The sequence below is a fragment of the Aotus nancymaae genome, unplaced genomic scaffold (assembly GCF_030222135.1).
Source record: "Aotus nancymaae isolate 86718 unplaced genomic scaffold, 86718_ANA_hifiasm-v0.15.2.pri h1tg000003l, whole genome shotgun sequence".
In the NCBI taxonomy this organism is placed as follows: domain Eukaryota; kingdom Metazoa; phylum Chordata; class Mammalia; order Primates; family Aotidae; genus Aotus; species Aotus nancymaae.
In genome coordinates this window covers 44,739,964-44,758,140 of record NW_026988414.1, presented here as the reverse complement: position 1 = coordinate 44,758,140, position 18,177 = coordinate 44,739,964, and the positions used below count along the sequence as shown (strand labels likewise).

Here is an 18,177-nt window from a genome sequence, read left to right as displayed (position 1 = left end):
AAGTGAAAGGTCATTGGGACTGGAGGATACTAGGTGAGAGGAAGAGGAGGTTGGAGAGTGGGCAGGGGCTCAGTCGCTCAAGGCCTGGCTGGTCATGGTATAAATTTTTGGTTTTATCCTACATGTAATGAGAATCTACTGCAGGGTCTTGAGCAAAGGGGCACATCTATTTTAAGGAAGCACTTTGAGGATAATGGACTGGGGAAGCAAAACAAAGCAGAGAGCTTAGAGAGCAGGTGATCTCACTGAATCTGAGCAGAAAACTTTAAGAGGACTTTGTTGGGCATGTAAAACACATCTTCTATCTCCACCTAAGAACAATCATAAAACCTCCAAGCCAAAGGACTGATCTGACTTCTGAAATTGTATTTAGTTCCTCCAGAGCCCCTGAATGCTCCAAATGTGATTGACACTGGACATAACTTTGCTGTCATCAACATCAGCTCTGAGCCTTACTTTGGGGATGGACCAATCCGATCCAAGAAGCTTCTATACAAACCTGTTAATCACAATAAGGCTTGGCAACATATTCAAGGTAAGCTTTGGACAGGATAGATGCCAGCTGGGGATGTGGCACCAGCAGAATAATTTTTGTCCAAATCTAGAAATTCCCTTCTCCCTGCTTCCATCCTCTGCCCCAAGGTAGAGGATTCCATTTCAGAGTATTCAGGAGAGAGTGCAGGTATTGCTGCCGTATTGAATTGTTCATTCCTTGTCTTATTTCATATCTTGCCCTGTTCTGCAGACTCAACACAGAGAGTTTTTTAAAGGATTTTAAACCTGCAAAGTTTGGGCTGCGGCAAACTGGAATGGGCTGGGGGAAGGGCGAGGACAGGCAAAGAGAGCTACAGGCCCCTCCCCAACTTCCTGAAAGAAAAATAATTGAACAAAATGTAACGAAATGCCAAAAGTTCATGAAAACAGTTGAATTTATTTTGAAACACAAATTACAACTCTATTTGTTGCATCATAATGTAAAATCACAATTTCGAAAAGCAAAGACAGTATTATCAGTGACTATGCTGCTTCAGTCGCACCATCCGGTAAAAAGATCTGCCACTCACCTGCTTGTAGGCAGCATGGACTCCTCCACCCATGCATTTGTCTTGCTATGCCTATGATTTCTTTAAAAGGACCCTCTGTTCACTATATGGAGATAAGAAAACTACAAAAAAGGAGAAGAGGAGGAGGATTTTGGGCTGAATAACAACACTAGCTGACTGGGGTAGACTGAATAAAATGGTATTATTACTGAGTCCTTCGCTTACTATTGTAGATTCTATCAAAATTCAGAATTCCAGGGATGTCAGGCTGATTTGCTGAATTGCTGTTTACAACATCAATGGCTAGGTCTTTTATGGTGTCACATGGTGGTAGTAATCCATCACCTTTTTCTGCAAGTAGACATCCACAAAGTGGTCTTCTAAGAACTGGTAAATACATCCCAGTTATTTTCTTATCAGGTAGGAATTTATCATATGGTAAGGCAGCAATTTATCTTTGCAATATTCATGGAGAAACAGAGGCTGACTGCAGCAAATAAGGAGAGGAGGCAGATACCATTTGTTTATGGGTACTCTTTTCAAGGACTTCAGAATGCTTCATTGTGATGGTATGACCATTACAAATCAGCTATCTGGTCACTTTGAGCAAACCTCCTAAGCATCTTTTTCTCTTGATAGCTTGATTGCAATCAGTGTATATACTTGAAAACAGTTGCAATTAAATTATTTTATTCTAATTGAGTTTTCCCCTAAATCTGGTATTCCATATAGTAGATTTGTGAGCTTTTATTTTACAAATGAAAAGACAAAAGTACCAGAGCAGAAATGTGTAAGTGGCACAGAAATACATGCTTTAATGTGTACATTGTAACCTGGAAACATTTCAAAAGCCACATTTTCCTCATATTAGGAAGTTTGAGGCCTTGAAGATGGAATTGCCTCTCTGTTTCACTAAGACATAGTTTTGAAAACCTAAAATCAGTTCACATCACAGTAACAACAACCTCAGTTTAAGGAATGTAAGAGAATGCCAACTTAAGTTTCCTGGACTTTTTCTCTTCTCAGTGACAAATGATATTGTTACACTCAACTATTTGGAACCTCGAACAGAATACGAACTCTGTGTGCAACTGGCTCGTCGTGGAGAGGGCGGGGAAGGGCATCCTGGACCTGTGAGACGCTTCATAACAGCTTCTATCGGTCAGTGGAAGCCAACAGACATTTTTCATAAGCCGGGTGGGAGGGGGAGGAAGGGGAAAGAGGAAGGAAGATCAGGAAGGGTGGTGGTGGGTGAGTGGGTGGGTGGGGATGGAGGTGGCAGGAGTTTGCTTTTGAATGGGTGGGAAAGTGACAGGAAGCCTAGCAACTTCAAGCCAAACTGTTCCTTTATTTGGGTTGGACTCCTGGTCTGTCTCCCTGGGGGAGGGGGTCTGCAGCACTCTGTAGGGATAGAGAAGGAAGCAGTTGAGCCTTCAGGAAGGCAAAGCCGTCCCCTAGGAGCTGGGATTTACACAGCAGCAACTGTGCTGAGTTTCAGCTCCCGTATTTTGTCACTTGCTTCCTGTTTCCATCTTAGGAACCCAGGCCAAGCTCTTGACACAGACATTTCAGAAGTCCCAGTTTATTTATTTTCACAAACAATTTCTAATTTTTCAAGTAATTCATGTGCAGAGTTATGACATCAAATAGAATAAGAAGCTTTTATCTAAAGAACAGCGTTCCCCTTCTCCATCCTTCACCTCCCAGTCTGGCTTCCTAGAGGTAGCCACTTTCATCTCCTTAAGCTATTCTTATCATATTTACCTCCCTTTTCTAAATCAGTGCTTCTCAAACATAAGTGTCCATCACAATCACCCAGAGAGCTTGTTAAAACATATTTCTGGGCCCCATCCCCAGAGTTTCTGATTCAGTGGTTTTGAGGTGAGGATAAGGCCGGGGTTCAATAATTTGCATTTCTAGTAGGTTTCCGAGTGATGCTTGATGCTGCTGGTCCTGGGTCCACATGTTCTGGATAATATGTGTAAAATTATTTCTTGATTTATCAGTGGTGTTTGGTATTGATTGGCCTTCTATTGCCTTAATTAAGTGTGTGAATCTTCCTTGATGCTAACCTGACCTCTGGCCTTCTGCTACCCAGGTACCCTCCATTGAAACACTGAAGTGATCTTTTGTAAGGTTCCATTCCTGGCTCTTTGAATTGTTCACTGTGTATAACCATTCTGTTACTATCTCTTGGTCAGTGCTTCATACCTTCAAGTTCATATATATTTAATTTATATCACCTAGGAAGGTAAGAATTATCATCTTCTCTATTTTATAGATTGCAAAGTAGAGACTCAGAGTACTTAATAACAGTAAGATGCATCACTATACTAAATCTTCAGGTTTCATATCTTTGTCTTTTAGAGACAGGATCTTGCTCTGTCACTCAGGCTGGAGTGCAGTGGTTTGATCATAGCTCACTATATCCTCTATCTCCTGGGCTCAAGTCATCCTCCTGCCCCAGCCTCCTTTTAAAATTTTTTGTAGCTAGGGTTTTGCTATGTTGCCAAGGCTGGTCTTAAACTCCTGCCTCAAGCAGTCCCCCAGCCTCGGCCTCTCAAAGCATTAGGATTACAGGGATGAGCCACCACTTCCAGTCCAGGCTCCATATCCTTTTGTTTCTCCAATTATTATTTCTACCTAGGATCCCAACACCAGCTTATTATCCTAATTCACAAATTTGCTTATGTTTTACTCCATTTACTAAAGATAGAAGGATATGTAATAATTCAGTGAAAAAGCTAGGAAGTACATCCCCTTTTCTTCTGCAGAGATTGCGTATCCTTAGAAGAATCATCCTTTGTTCACTCCACCCACCTAGTTTTCCTTTTACTGGCAGCATCCTTAAAGAGCTAAACCAGACTCAAAAGCTACTCTGAGGCTTGTAGAAGCATTACACACAAGTAAGAAATGGCTTCTTGGGGACCCACCAGGTTGTGAATCTGAAAAATAAACCCAGAAACTACATAGAGAGGAAAAAGGGACCTCTATAGCCATGACCCAAGGGATCCCTGATATGTCATCATGATGCTGCTAAAAGGCAGATATGGTAGTTAATTCTCTCTCAAGTCAGTGCTGGCGAGTCAAAAGGGGAAGGTCATAAACTGACTCAGATGGAAAGTATTTATGGAACAGAACATAAAACACTTTACAGCCCCACACTGTACTGTCTTCAGCCCTCAGACTATGTTCCAGCCAGGATGTACTTAAAGGTCTCTCAGAATATTTCAAAGTAGTTCTCAGGGGTAGGCGGGAAGGGAATTCTTGAAGGTTCTTCTTTTCCCATCAGTTGAATTATGCTGATGTTTGCCTTTCATTTCATCTGGCAATTGCACTGTTTATGTGTGTTGATTGAGGTGGTGAAGGCCAGGGAGTCCAGGAGGGGAGGGAAGAGAGCACTTGCTGAACACATTGCAGAAACGGGCAGACAGGGAGGGGTATGGGGCAATCATGTTCCCAAAGGGAAGGAAAAGGGGAAATGACTATTTATTGAGTTACTCTTCTGTACCAGGCACAGGATTAGGAGGTGTACATGTATTCTCCAAAAGATCAACTCCCCATTCTGCTTTGTCATTGCAAACCTGCCTAAACCACTCTGGGTGGCTGTTTTGGAGGTTAAACTTCAGAGGTTAACAAGAGGAGTTGACATCACCTCTCTCCATTTGCAAAGGTTACAGAGAAAGGGCCATCAAGTCTTTTGCATAATGCCAAGCAAATGTATGCCTGGCTGCTGGTTCTCACTAGTCTGAGGGTGGTCAGAAGCATGCTGGTGGGGCTTAATTCCCAGTAGATGGAAATAGACCCTTCCTCTTACATCAAACCAAGAGTAAGAGCAGTGTTTCTCAACCTTTAAAAAAAATGTATTGCTAAGGGTGACTGTGTCCCTACTGAGTACGTATGAATTAGAGGATCCCGATCCTACATTTTGGAAGGACTTTATATCTGGAATTTAAAAATCAATTTACTATTTCACTGAAAACACAGTATTTCTTCCTTGGTCCAGTGACATAAGACATCTTGAAAGAAGGAAAGGAGGGAGGAAACCAATGTTAATAGAGCCCCCGACCCCTTCCAAGCGTTTTCACATCCATTGTTTCTCTTATTACTCCTGAGTCTGCAAGATGGATATTTTAATTTCATTTTACAGGTGAACTTGGAGAGATTATGAATTTGCCCAAGGTTGCAAAACTAAAGTGGCATGTTCCTGTCTTTTGGATTTTAAAATCCATATTGTTTCTGTTTAGTGAATGTCTTGGTGGCGCAGGCTCCTGTGGGTGGCCAGGCATCGTGCAGTCATAGCAAATACCTCGATGTGATCAGAGCAGGAGTAAGCCTGGCCCTGCCACCACAGCTGTATGACTTCTGAAATTCTTGCTAAAGGGAAGGAACCCCCAAGTTGCTTTACGATGTATTGCTCAAAATGGTAACAGAAACAGTAAATACTCACCTGTAATCCCATAACCTTGGCAAATCTACTGTTTTGATTATGTTTCCTTCCTATCCTTCACCATTGTAGACAAAACTTTTACCAAGTTACAGCCAGAGCTTACATATTTTAAATCCTTTTATTAAGCTTTCATACTTTTCCTAATTATCTATTTTTCCACTGGATGGCTATATCATAATTTATGATGGCAGTTTCCTATTTTGAGGGTTTAGGTTTCTTCCAGTTATTTGCTATTATAAATAATGTAATGAATCATTTTGGTAGGAAAAAAGTATCCTATGGCCGCTTGCTTGTGTTTCTTCGATAGCTTATGAAATTGTATATTATTCTACAGCCAGAGTTACCCTTCAGAGGTACCACTTAGCGCTGTCATTGCCTCTGCCCTTTTATTAGTCTGTACTTGCATTGCTATAAAGAAATATCTGAGACTGGGTAATTTAGAAGAAAAGAGGTTTGGCTTTTTACCAACCCAAACAGTAAACACAGTAACCATTGGCTCATGGTTCTGCAGGCTTTATAGGAAACATCGGCTTTTGGGGAGGCCTGAGGGAGCTTTTACTCATGGCAGAAGGCAACGTGGGAGCAGGCACTTTGCATGGTGAAAGCAGAGCAAAAGAGTGAGGGAACAGTGCTATATACTTTTAAATGAACGGATTTTGTGAAAACTCAGTAATGGGAGGACAGCACCAAGGAGGATGGTGCTAAACCATTCATGGGAAGTCACCCCCATCTTCCAATCACCTCTCACCAGACCCCACCTCCAACATTGGGGATTACATTTCAATATGAGATTTGGGTGAGGATACTCATCCAAACTATATCAGCTGTATATAAAAATAATGATTTTTCTGGATTCTCCTAGGACTCCCTCCTCCAAGAGGTCTGAATCTCCTGCCTAAAAGTCAGACCGCTCTAAATTTGACCTGGCAACCAATATTTCCAAGCTCGGAAGATGACTTTTATGTTGAAGTGGAGAGGAGGTCTGTGCATATAAAAAGTGATCAGCAGAATATTAAAGTTCCAGGCAACTTGACTTCGGTGCTGCTTAACAACTTACATCCCAGGGAGCAGTATGTGGTGCGAGCTAGAGTCAACACCAAGGCCCAGGGGGAATGGAGTGAAGGTCTCACTGCTTGGACCCTTAGTGACAGTAAGTAACTCATTCTGCTCCAGTCTCCTCTGAGCAATATGGGGCTACCAGCATTTGAATTTGGTAACATCACTTCAAGACTATTTGAAATTATGAAAGAAAGGTAGTTGTGACAGAAGGCTAATTAGTGCCCTCCACCTGATCATTTTAATAACTTGCAATATATAAGAAAGCCCCATATGTTTGGATTTGCAATAGTTCAGGCAGGGCTGTGCTAAAATTTACCCTCCTTTGGTGTGCAGTTGTTTATTTAGCAAATTAGTAACAAGAATAAGGTTTTCTAGGGCTTGTTGAACTATTTATGGGGCAGTTTTTAAGGATTATCATATATATCTACATGTACACAGATGTCAGTTAAGTCCAGACGGGTCTTTCCTAATCTTAAAAACCAAGTAACTATGCTTGAAAGCCCTTGAAAACAGGTAATATATATATATTGCCCTTTAGGTTCTGGGGGACATGTGCAGAACATTCAGGATTGTTGCATAGGTACACACATGGCAATGTGGTTTGCTGCCTCCATCCCCCCGTCACCTACATCTGGCATTTTCCCCCATGTTATCCCTACCCAACCTCCCCACCCCCCGCAGTCCCTCCCCTATTCCCCCACAACAGACCCCGTGTGTGATGCTCCCCTCCCTGTGTCCATGTGTTCTCATTGTTCAACACCTGCCTATGAGTGAGAACATGCGGTGTTTGATTTTCTGTTCTCGTGTCAGTTTGCTGAGAATGATGGTTTCCAGATTCATCCATGTCCCTACAAAGGACACGAACTCATCATTTTTTATGGCTGCATAGTATTCCATGGTATATATGTGCCACATTTTCCCTGTCCAGTCTGTCGTCGATGGGCATTTAGGTTGGCTCCAGATCTTTGCTATTGTAAACAGTGCCGCTATGAACATATGTGTGCATGTGTCTTTATAATAGAATGATTTATAATCCTTTGGGTATATACCCAGTAATGGGATTGCTGGGTCAAATGGAATTTCTATTTCTAGGTGCTTGAGGAAGCGCCACACTGTCTTCCAATTTTGTGAAACTTTCAAGGTGCAGAATAACCATTTGTTGTTGACTTACAGGGGTAATAACCCACTACAGATATGTCAATATCTCCCTTTGACTGTTATCCCTATTCCATTTCTATTCCCCTCTCCCAAGAGACAACCAAAATTATGAGTTTGTTAAGTATATTTCCATTTAATGTTGTATAATTTTTTTTTGAGACAAGGTCTCACTCTGTTGCCCAGGCTGTTGAGCAGTGGTGCCATCATAGCTTACTGCAGCCTTGGCTTCCTGGGCCCAAGCAGTCCTCCCACCTCAGCCTCCTGAGTAGCTGGGACCACAGGCACACACCACAACACCTGACTAATTTTTAAAAAATTTTTGTAGAGATGGGATCTCCCTATGTTGCCTACGCTGGTCTGGGACTCCTGGGCTCAAGCAATCCTCCCACCTTTGCCTCCCAAAGTGCTGGAATTACAGGCCTAAGCCACTGTGCCCAGCCCAATATTCTATAATTTTAATATATCTAAAAGTATACATATGCATACATATCATTCATCTTTTTTGAATGAATATTATGATTTTTATCTATCCATATTAATTTATTGAGCTTTGATGCATGCCATTTTAACTTCTGTATAATATTCTATCTTGTGAATGCATCTTGTCATTCATTCCCTTCCTTTTAGATGGAGATTTTTCATTTTTTACTATCATGAACAAAATGCAATGCCTATTCTTATGCATGTCTCCATGTGCATAGACAGGTGTGAGAGTTTTTCTTGGGAACATGTCCAGTAGTGGAACTCATGGGCTGTTTCCCTCTAAAGTGGTTAGTCAGTGTATCCTATGTTCAGGAGTGTATGACAGTGCCATTTTCCTTATGCCCTTCTCTGTACCTATATCCTTCCCCTATATCTATATCACTCAATAGTGTCACACCTTGTTATTTTTGCATATCTCAAAGGCAAAAAAAATGGTACCTCATTGTTGATTTCAATTTTGATGTCCTTAATAACTAGCAAAGGTAAGCATCTTTTTATGTTAATTGTTCATCTGGATGTCCTCTTTTTTGATACACTTATTGATATCCTTTGCTCATTTAGAATAGGTTGCCTTTCTTACTGATTTGTAAAAATTATTTGTATGATCTAAATACTAATTGCAAAATATATTCTCCTAATCCCTTTATTGTAACCTTGTTTGTGGTGGTTTTTAAACCACAGATACTTTACATTTTGATGCAATTGGACCTATCGGTATTTGCCTGTATGATTTGTACTTTTTGCGTTTTGGAATTATTCCCTATCCCAAGGTCAAAAACATATTCTCTCTGTTTTTCCTACTAGTTCTAGTGTTGTTTTGTGTATTTAGGTTTTTAAGATATAGGAATGTTATTTGAGGGTACAGTGTATTTTAATATTTTTATTTTAATGTTATTTATTCACACCTGGCAAGTCAGTGTTCCCAATGCCACATATTGAATAGTCCCCATGGTGAGTCGTGATGCTTTCTGTATCATATGCCAGGTTCTCGTATTCATTTCGCATCTATTTCTGGATGTTCTGTTCTCTTCCATTGATCTGTTTGTTCCTGTACCATTTCCAGCATATTTAAATTAACTATAGACTCAAGAAATGTCTTGATAACTCTGGGGTGAATCACTGTTTCCTATTTCAAAATTATCTTAGGTGCTCACTATTCTATATAAGTTTCATCCTTATTAGAATGATTACTCTCAAAATCACACTATCAGTATCATATTTTAGGATTAAACAAAAACCAGTTAATAGTCACTGGAAGTTGACTTGCCTTGGATGATTGTATGAAATTTGATGGAGGGTCAATATTGGTGGTGGTAGTAGGGATGTAAGAATGGCAAGGTAGGAGTTGATCCTTATAGGGTCAGGAAGTCAGAGGAAGGAGGATGCGAATGAGAACATTTCAATTTTACCCGAAAATATTTGTTAATATGCTGTGTTGTCATTGGCTGGTCATGCATGTTCAGAAGTAAAATTAATACTTCCAGTTATAAAATTTGTGTTGGTTCCCAGCCTAGCAATTCCATCTGGCCCAAGGGTAAAAAGTGGAGTGAATTAGATTTGGCGTATCACCCCAATCATATTAAAAATAATATATGTATGTTAGGTTTTCTTGTTGGAAAACATTTACATGGGGAATGTTTGACCCTTACAATGACTATTTGAGGAAGGTAGAGTAAGAATGACCGTCAAATTTATCAGATGAGGAACCTGAGGCACAGAGGAGGGTAGGCTTGCCCAAAGTCATGCAGCTAGTACGGCATGGGGATTAGGATTCTAACCCTCATTTTGTTCTGTTTTTTTCCCCAGCCATGCTACAAATGTCTTCCACTTGTTTCTCTTTGGATGGGCAACCCACTGCTTCAAAGCAACTATGGTTCTAGATGTTCTTTAGTAATGATATCCCATTTCTAAATTGTTTAAGGTCTGATTAGTGTTTCCTAAAGGATTTTAGAATCCATTTTAGAGTCACTTGGGGAACCTGCTAAAATGTAGATTGCTGGGTCCAGACCTACTGAATTTAAGTCAGAGGTTTATTGAGCCATCTCTAAGAGTGACTCCTTTCAGGCATAAAATGGATAAATTGGTAGATGCAAATTTATGATTTTTAGTTGGCACCTACATTATATTCATTATTTTTCTAACAAGTATCTAAAAGACACTGCTGCTTTTTGTGACAGGCTTAGAAGACCTCTGGTTTATGAAGTTGAATTTTTTTGAGCCACAACTATTAAATATGTGATCATAGTAATCTGAAAATGTTAGTATTTCTTTTACCCCTTTAATCTGCTGTGGGAAGAAAGGCCATTGTATATTTTTATAAAAATATACAAATATTTGGTACTGGATGTAAAGAAAGTTAAGACATACTGTTGATTAATTGTGATTTTTGGATCCTGTACTACCTGGTAGACATAGAACATAATTAGATTTGGAAGGTTCAAAATCCAGTACCAAATTCCCATAAATTGCCATATAGTCCCCTAAAGAGTAACACGGGGGAGTCAACGTAATGAAAAGAAAAAAATTTTATTTTATTTTATTTATTTTTTTAAAGGCAAAAACACATGCAATTTTATTTTTGTTTAATATTAAGCTTGCCAACTTCTTTCCCTGAACAGCATTTGTCTTATTTTGCTACCCACCTACACGTATATTAGAAATGTACTGCAAACTACTTAGTGATTCCACTTTGAATTAACAGTCGTATGACTAAGATGTTTTGAATATATGCCTATCCATATGCCAGATATAAATTTCAGAAACTCTTGATGTCTCTTCTTTCACAGAAACTCTACTTCTATCCTGATGTAATTAGGTTGATTAAGAAAATTAAAGGCTATGGGCCAGAAAACTAACTTCCACAAATGCAACAAAAGGAAAAGTTTTTCCAAGTACCTCTATGCAATGGGAAATCTTTCTTTCAAGTACCAAGTCAATTTCTTCAACTGTACAATGTATTCTGATTTGATGGTTTTCAAATATAATACAGTAACAACAAAATGTAATAAAATTAAGACTATAAGAAAACAGAGTAAATGGTATAATTCAAATAATGACTAACAAAATGGCATTATGGATTTTATAATCAATATATAACTATATATTTAAATTTTACTTTACATCCGTAAGATCACAGTTAAGGAGGTTAACCATAATTTCAAATTTTATTACCAGCCATTTGTGCTATTTTATCACATTTGAAAATATCACTCTTATTTTTTACTTCAAACAGTGATCTATAAATTTGTTTAGACCATAATAATTAAGGACCTTTTCTTTTCTTCTTCAGGATAATTTTAAAAATTGAATGATATATTGAACCTCCTACTAAAGAAACTTTACTTTTTGATTATGGCCTCTACATTGAAGATCTGTAGGAATTTTTCTAATTCTCAAATCTTCCCATGACCTCTCTGTTCCTAGAAATAGCATCTTTGAATAATTTGTGTGACTACTTTACAAATCAAAAATGGATTCACATGACCAAATTATCATATCACTAATTTTAACAGTTTCTTAGATATTTTCTATATCAGTTTTCTTGATTATGTCAATAATATGAACACACTCTTAATAGAACAGAATATTTCATTACATCACTTTCCCATCAACCCACCAAAATCACTTAATAATTATATTGGCCATTTCCACTGATCGACAGGAGGCTCTTCCATTAATGGCCCCATGTTTTCCACTGCACCATTTTTCTTGCTAGTCTTAGTTCACGTTCAGCCTGAAGAATCACCTCTTTTAATTGACCACCTTGAAGTTGGTCAATTCTAATTTTTCAACATCTTGTTCCACTTTAACCATAGCCACCTTCGCATTTATAATCTGTTCTGTATATTTTCTATATGCTGCATTTTTAGGGATATCCTCAAGAACATCAAGAATCTTTGTGTACAATATTCTTAGCCTCTCGTGTGGAGTATTGCACACAGCCAGTCCCACAAGGCCAGTGGTCTTCTTCAGCACACCTGCCATGACAGCGCCGATGAGCCAATGACCAAGAAAAAAATTTTAAATAGAAAGGATGTACCTTGAGATACTTCTCAAAGGTTCTAATTTGCTTATAAGCAATAACTTTCATGTGGAAAAACAATGGCGTATGGAGTGAAACAGCCTACGTCTACTATTCATCTAAACAAAACTCTTAAATTTTTGAAGTCTCAGTTTTCTCATCTCTAAAATGTGGAGCATAAGAATCTCAGCACTGTGTGGTTAAACAAGTCAAGAGAGTGTCTGTGTGTGGAAGCACATTGTAAATAGCCTCATAATGTAAGGTACAGAGAATATTAAGAACAAGAGCTCGAATTCATTCTTTTTTTTCTCTTTGAGGCAGAGTCTCTCTGTTGCCAGGCTGCAGTGCAGTGGTGCAATCTCAGCTCACTGCAACTTCTGACTTCCTGGTTTAAGTGATTCTCCTGCCTCAGCCTCCCGGGTAGCTGGGATTACAGGCATGTGCCACTACGCCCTGCTAATTTTTGTATTTTTAGGAGACGGGGTTTCATGTTGGCCAGGATGGTCTCTATCTCCTGACCTCATGATCTGCTCACCTCAGCCTCTCAGAGTACTGGGATTATAGGCGTGAGCTACCGTGCCCAGATGAATTCATTCTTTTCCTGGGTTAAATAGGCTTAGGCTTTATCAAGTTGTGAACTTCCTTCTAGCCTGTGCCCTTTCGAGTTTGAGTGAGAATGTAGTGATGATGAGGTGCCTGTCATCTTCACACGTGGAAAATCTCAAGGCATCTCTTTCTCATCCTGCCTATGACCCTGAATGGAATGTGACCCCACTTTTCCCCAAATTCTATAATACTTTGTCTACTGAAAGTTATTAGCACATTTTCTCATGTATACACTAACCTGCTTGCTGCTCCATAAATTTAGGGCAAGGACAGACCACATGATGCTAAGACTATGGACTACAGAGCCAGACTGCCAGGAATTGAATCTTGTTTCTTCTACTTAACAGTAGTTTGAATCTTGTTTCTTCTACTTAACAGTAGTGTGAATCTTAACTCCTGTTAAGTAGTGTGACCATGGCTAAGTCACTTAATCTCTCCAGACCTCAGCACTTACAGCAAGACTGTTATGAAGAAGAAATGAATTAATATATACAAGAGCCTAGATCAATGCCTCCCAGATTGTAAGCACTATATAAATGCTAGCTCTCATAAGCTTTCCATTCTTCCCAGCATCAAGAATAGTAAATACAGGTTTGTGGAATGACAGAATTTTTAAGGCCTTCGTTTACTGTCAAGATGACAGTAGATGATAATGAGTGTTGCCATTTCCTTGTGCCACTCTTTCAAGTCTTTATGGATTCCAGTAGCCACTACCTGTTGATTGGGATACCATCTGAGAAAACATCTGTTTGCCTTTCATGGTATATGAGCTGACATGAACCCTATCTCAAAAGCATAACGATCTAAGACATGGTAGTGTATCTTCAGTGAATCTTTTTCCTTTTTAATTTCTAGTTCTTCCTCCTCAACCAGAAAAAATCAAGATTTCCAACATCACACACTCCTCTGCTGTGATTTCTTGGGCAATATTGGATGGCTATTCTATTTCTTCTATTACTATCCGTTACAAGGTTCAAGGCAAGAATGAAGACCAACACATTGATGTGAAGATAAAGAATGCCAGCATCACTCAGTATCAACTCAAGGGCCTAGAGCCTGAAACAGCTTACCATGTGGACATTTTTGCAGAGAACAACATAGGGTCAAGCAAACCAGCCTTTTCTCATGAACTGGTGACCCTCCCAGAATCTCCAGGTTGGTTGAATGGACAGGTATTTACATAGGATTACCATGCAGCCCTGTAGGCAGCTGGTTTATCAGGACAGGCCTGTGAAATGAAAACCTATGAAAGGTCGGTGGTTGAACGGACAGGTATTTATTTACAGAGAGGTCCTTAATATCAAATGCCTCCAAGAAGCACCCCTATTGGTCCATTTTCTATTATTAAACCTTAGAATAGATCAGTCTATCAGCATACCCCATCCAGCAATCTAAGAAGAAAGCTCTGAGGAATATGAACTTTAATTCCGAGGAGAAAGAAGAATGTGGGAGCTGCTTATAGAAGGCAGGCTGAGCAAGAGCTCCAGGGGAAGGCTCCGGGAACCATGCCCCATTCTTCCTCAGACATTCCTCTTTTAGCTTGGGTGACACTGTGCAATTCTGAGTTTTCTTCTACTTTATTGATGTAGGTTATTAGGTCTCCATGTCCACCACTAACCCCAACCCCAGAAATAGTTTGCACTTTGAGTTAGAGATCCTCTCAGAATGCCATACTGTGCCCAGCATTTGTGACTGATAAAATTTGTTGAGTGTAATTAAGTGAACAAAGGCCCCATATGGGTGGAGCTGCAGCAGGAGGATTGACTTCAAGTCTGTGCAGAGGCACCTCCCAGATCTCTGTGTTGTGTATAATGTGTGCTAGAGAATGTGGGTGGAGGCATGTTAGAGGCAAGTTTTGAAAATTTATGATTTGGATTACAGTCTATGTTTACAGAAAATGCTATAACTAAATCTAAAAACTTATTGGTTCTCTTGGAGGATTACTTAGACCTTAAGAAACAAAATCAAACAAGTCACTTTAACAGTGCTGATTCTTTGAAACATTTTTGAAATGTTCAAGAAATGAAGAGTCTGCTCAATAGAGAAAATCATGGTTTTCAGGTCACACTCTTAGTGAATCCTCCAATTTTGTGATTACTTGTGTTTTGGTAAAATGTAACTTCCTAAATTCAAGCTATACATAAAATACCAAGAGAACAATTTTAAAACAAGACAAAACCAAAAATTCTCATCATTCTAGACATCTCTGTATCTGTACATACATAGAGATAGAAGGAAAGGTAAATGAGAAGGGAGGGATACTTTTAAGAAGATGGGATCATGTGCTGTGTGCTAATACTAATAAACATATATTGAGTTTAATTTTATTTGAATTTAAATAAGGGAAAGAAGAAGAGAGATTAGACCATAGCCTTTATAATTTATTTTGATCTAAGCCCTAAATTTAGTGTTTTTGCCTGTCTTCCTCCTTCCCTTCCTCCCTCTTTTTTTCCATTGGTATCCTTAGGTTTTCTTCATTAACTCTTTAAAACAAGAAAAACAAAACAAAATATCGGATAGACTCTAAGCTCTTGGCATAATTGAACTTTAAAACATTTCTAGGTGGGGAAATTGAGGTTTAAGGAGGTTTACTCATTCTCCCTTTTATTCAGTATTGTTCATCTGCTTGGGATCCTACTTGGAAATAAAAGTTGAGCAAATGATAACTGATGATTAGCACATTGCCAACTGTAACAGCACTTTTGCACATGCTTTTTTTTTTTTTTTTTTTTTTTAAAGATCTTGTGACAACCCTGTGAGTCAGACTCGTCTCCACTGAGTTTTAGAATATAAATGAGTAGCCTGAGGTCATGGAGTGATTAGGTGGCGGGGTTAGGGCTGCCGTTAAGTTCCTATTACACTGTGTCTTCTCCCAAAGATGGTGATGGTCTGTTTCTCTATGTAAACTAACCTACCTGCTTCACCTCTGTCTTTCTGCACAGCACCAGCGGACCTCAGCGGGGGGAAGATGCTGCTTATAGCCATCCTTGGCTCTGCAGGAATGACCTGCCTGACTGTGCTGTTGGCCTTTCTGATCATGTTGCAATTGAAGAGGGCAAATGTCCAAAGAAGAATGGCCCAAGCCTTCCAAAACGTGGTAGTGCCACATCTTCCTACTAGCTAGCTAATAAGGGCAAGTCCAAGTACAGGCAGAACCTTCACTTTAAAGATATGGACCAGGAAATTTACTTGTAAAGCAAATGTTTCCCTTAGGCAAGTCTCATCTTCTCTTTGGCTTCCATTATAAAATTGAAGATAAAAAGTATGACTATATAATTTCTTATCCATACCAGAAGAATTTTAAGAGTGAAAAGGGTGCTCTTAGTAAATCTTGCAGGAAACCAGGTATGTCCCTGCCTGCTGAAATGAGATGTATGGTCATCCTAATAATAAGGCCCCAGAGAGGATACCTTGCAGTAGAATGAATTGAACGTTTTTGGTAAGGAATGACATGAGGGTAACCAGCCCTCAATGAGATAAGTAAACATGTATTATATTAGACAGGTTTTTCCCCCATTTGCCTATTTCTAGTTCCCATCTCTTCTAATAACTCCCTCAATCTTATCACCTCTCAAATGTGTAAGAATTGTATATACGTGTGTATGTCTCTCATTCCTGTGTACCCTCAGTCTGATGTCAGGGTTCCTGGCACTTGGTGCTGCCTCATTTTTTTTCATCTAGGAATTCTAACCAGTAGCAAAGGCCTATAAAATCACACTTCACCAAGAGGCATCTTATTTGAGTTCTTTCGGTATACTGAAGCCTGAAAATTTATCTAGTTTGTGGGGTTCAGACCCTGTAAAATTAATTTGAAACAGACTATATCAATTCTGTATATAATGCATTGAGTGCAACGATTCAAGTGAGGCGTACCCTATGTGCATGAATCTCCAAGGTTCCCTTCCATGGAGGACAAGAGGAACTTCACCATCTGACTCCATGCCGGAGGAACTGGCTCAACTCAGGCTGTCACTGGAGAAGGGGGGCCAGCAAGGGGGTTGGGAGTGCTAGAGCCTGTCAAAATGCCAGTGCTTTTTCAAGGTAGCACTGGCAGCTATTTGAAGTCAGGAGAAAGAGATACTGTGTTGGGTTCGGCTCTAAGCTTCAGTCATCCTGTGGCCAGAGTGGACTTACAGGTTCTAAGCCTTAGGACAAGAAAAAGGGAAAGAATGTGCACTAAAAATAGACTAGGATCAAGATAATGCTAAGAAAGCTTTACCTGAGGCACATCCTGTGGCAGCCCCATATAGGATCTCCAAGCTAGTTTCCAAATCAGAACTGAACACTTGTTCATTTCACAGCCCTATGGGGAACTCACATATAACTAACGCAAGGATGGCAAACACGTGGCCTATGTACTGTTACTCTGTCCCCCCTCACCCTTTACAGACATTGCTAATCAATGACCCTTTCCAGGGAGGCCCAGAATGGTGCCTGTGCAGCCCTGTAGGCAGCTGGTTTATCAGGACAGGCCTGTGAGATGAAAACCTATTTCCCTTTCCAGACTAGAATTAAATATACTATTTCTTTTTTCATCTGATGTGGATACCAACCAGAAGACATTATGCCCCTTTGAATTTATGAAAAATCCTGACATAAAATTATTATTAACATTTTAAACATTTAATGATTAAAAACAATTATTTTGCCAGAGGGAAGAACCAGCTGTGCAGTTCAACTCAGGAACTCTGGCCCTGAACAGGAAGGTCAAAAGCAACCCAGATCCTAGAATTTATCCAGTGCTTGACTGGAACGACATCAAATTTCAAGATGTGATCGGGGAGGGCAATTTTGGCCAAGTTCTTAAGGCGCGAATCAAGAAGGATGGGTTACGGATGGATGCTGCCATCAAGAGAATGAAAGGTCAGTGGCTGACCAGACAGTCAGCATTGCATGAGGGTGTGGAGAAAACGTGATTTCCTGCTGATTCTTTCCTCTATGGTCTTACATTCTTTAAACTAAACATTGGCATGGTATCAGATAAAGCGGTTAGGTACATCTGAAGAGTATGCTTCCTTTGAGGTTGAGCCCATGATAGCCAGGATATAAGTACAAAGGCAGGAGCCATTTAGATGTCACTGCCTTGATTCATTGGGATGTGACACTGTAAGATTCTTGGTCATATATGGCGAACTTTTGGGGAGCGTGATTGTTTCTCTTAATGTAGTGCTTCTCAAAATTGAGTGTGCATCAAAATCACCTGGAAGGCTTGTTTACAAACAGACTGTTGGGCCCTACCCCACAATTTCCAACTTAGTCAGTCTGAAAAGAGCCAGAGAATCTGCATTTCTCATTAGTTTTCCAGTGATGATATCTTGTGGGTTTGGGGACCACATTTTGCAAACCACAGTCTACAT

At 39.7% G+C, this 18,177-nt stretch overlaps 1 protein-coding gene and 1 pseudogene across 2 annotated transcripts in view; one reads left to right on the top strand and one right to left on the bottom strand.

The window, feature by feature from the left end:
- TEK (TEK receptor tyrosine kinase) overlaps positions 1–18,177 on the top strand; it is a 116,888-nt gene that overhangs the window by 84,852 nt on the left and 13,859 nt on the right. The window contains exons 10-15 of one of the 2 annotated variants that reach the window (XM_021672841.2): positions 374–535; positions 2,070–2,204; positions 6,356–6,643; positions 13,676–13,975; positions 15,763–15,917; positions 17,473–17,683. In XM_021672841.2, coding sequence (XP_021528516.1) covers positions 374–535; positions 2,070–2,204; positions 6,356–6,643; positions 13,676–13,975; positions 15,763–15,917; positions 17,473–17,683 — 1,251 coding nt within the window. The remainder of the gene's footprint in view (positions 1–373; positions 536–2,069; positions 2,205–6,355; positions 6,644–13,675; positions 13,976–15,762; positions 15,918–17,472; positions 17,684–18,177) is intronic. The other variant, XM_021672842.2, reaches the window with a different exon arrangement.
- LOC110568708 (NADH dehydrogenase [ubiquinone] 1 alpha subcomplex subunit 5-like) lies at positions 11,826–12,177 on the bottom strand (annotated as a pseudogene).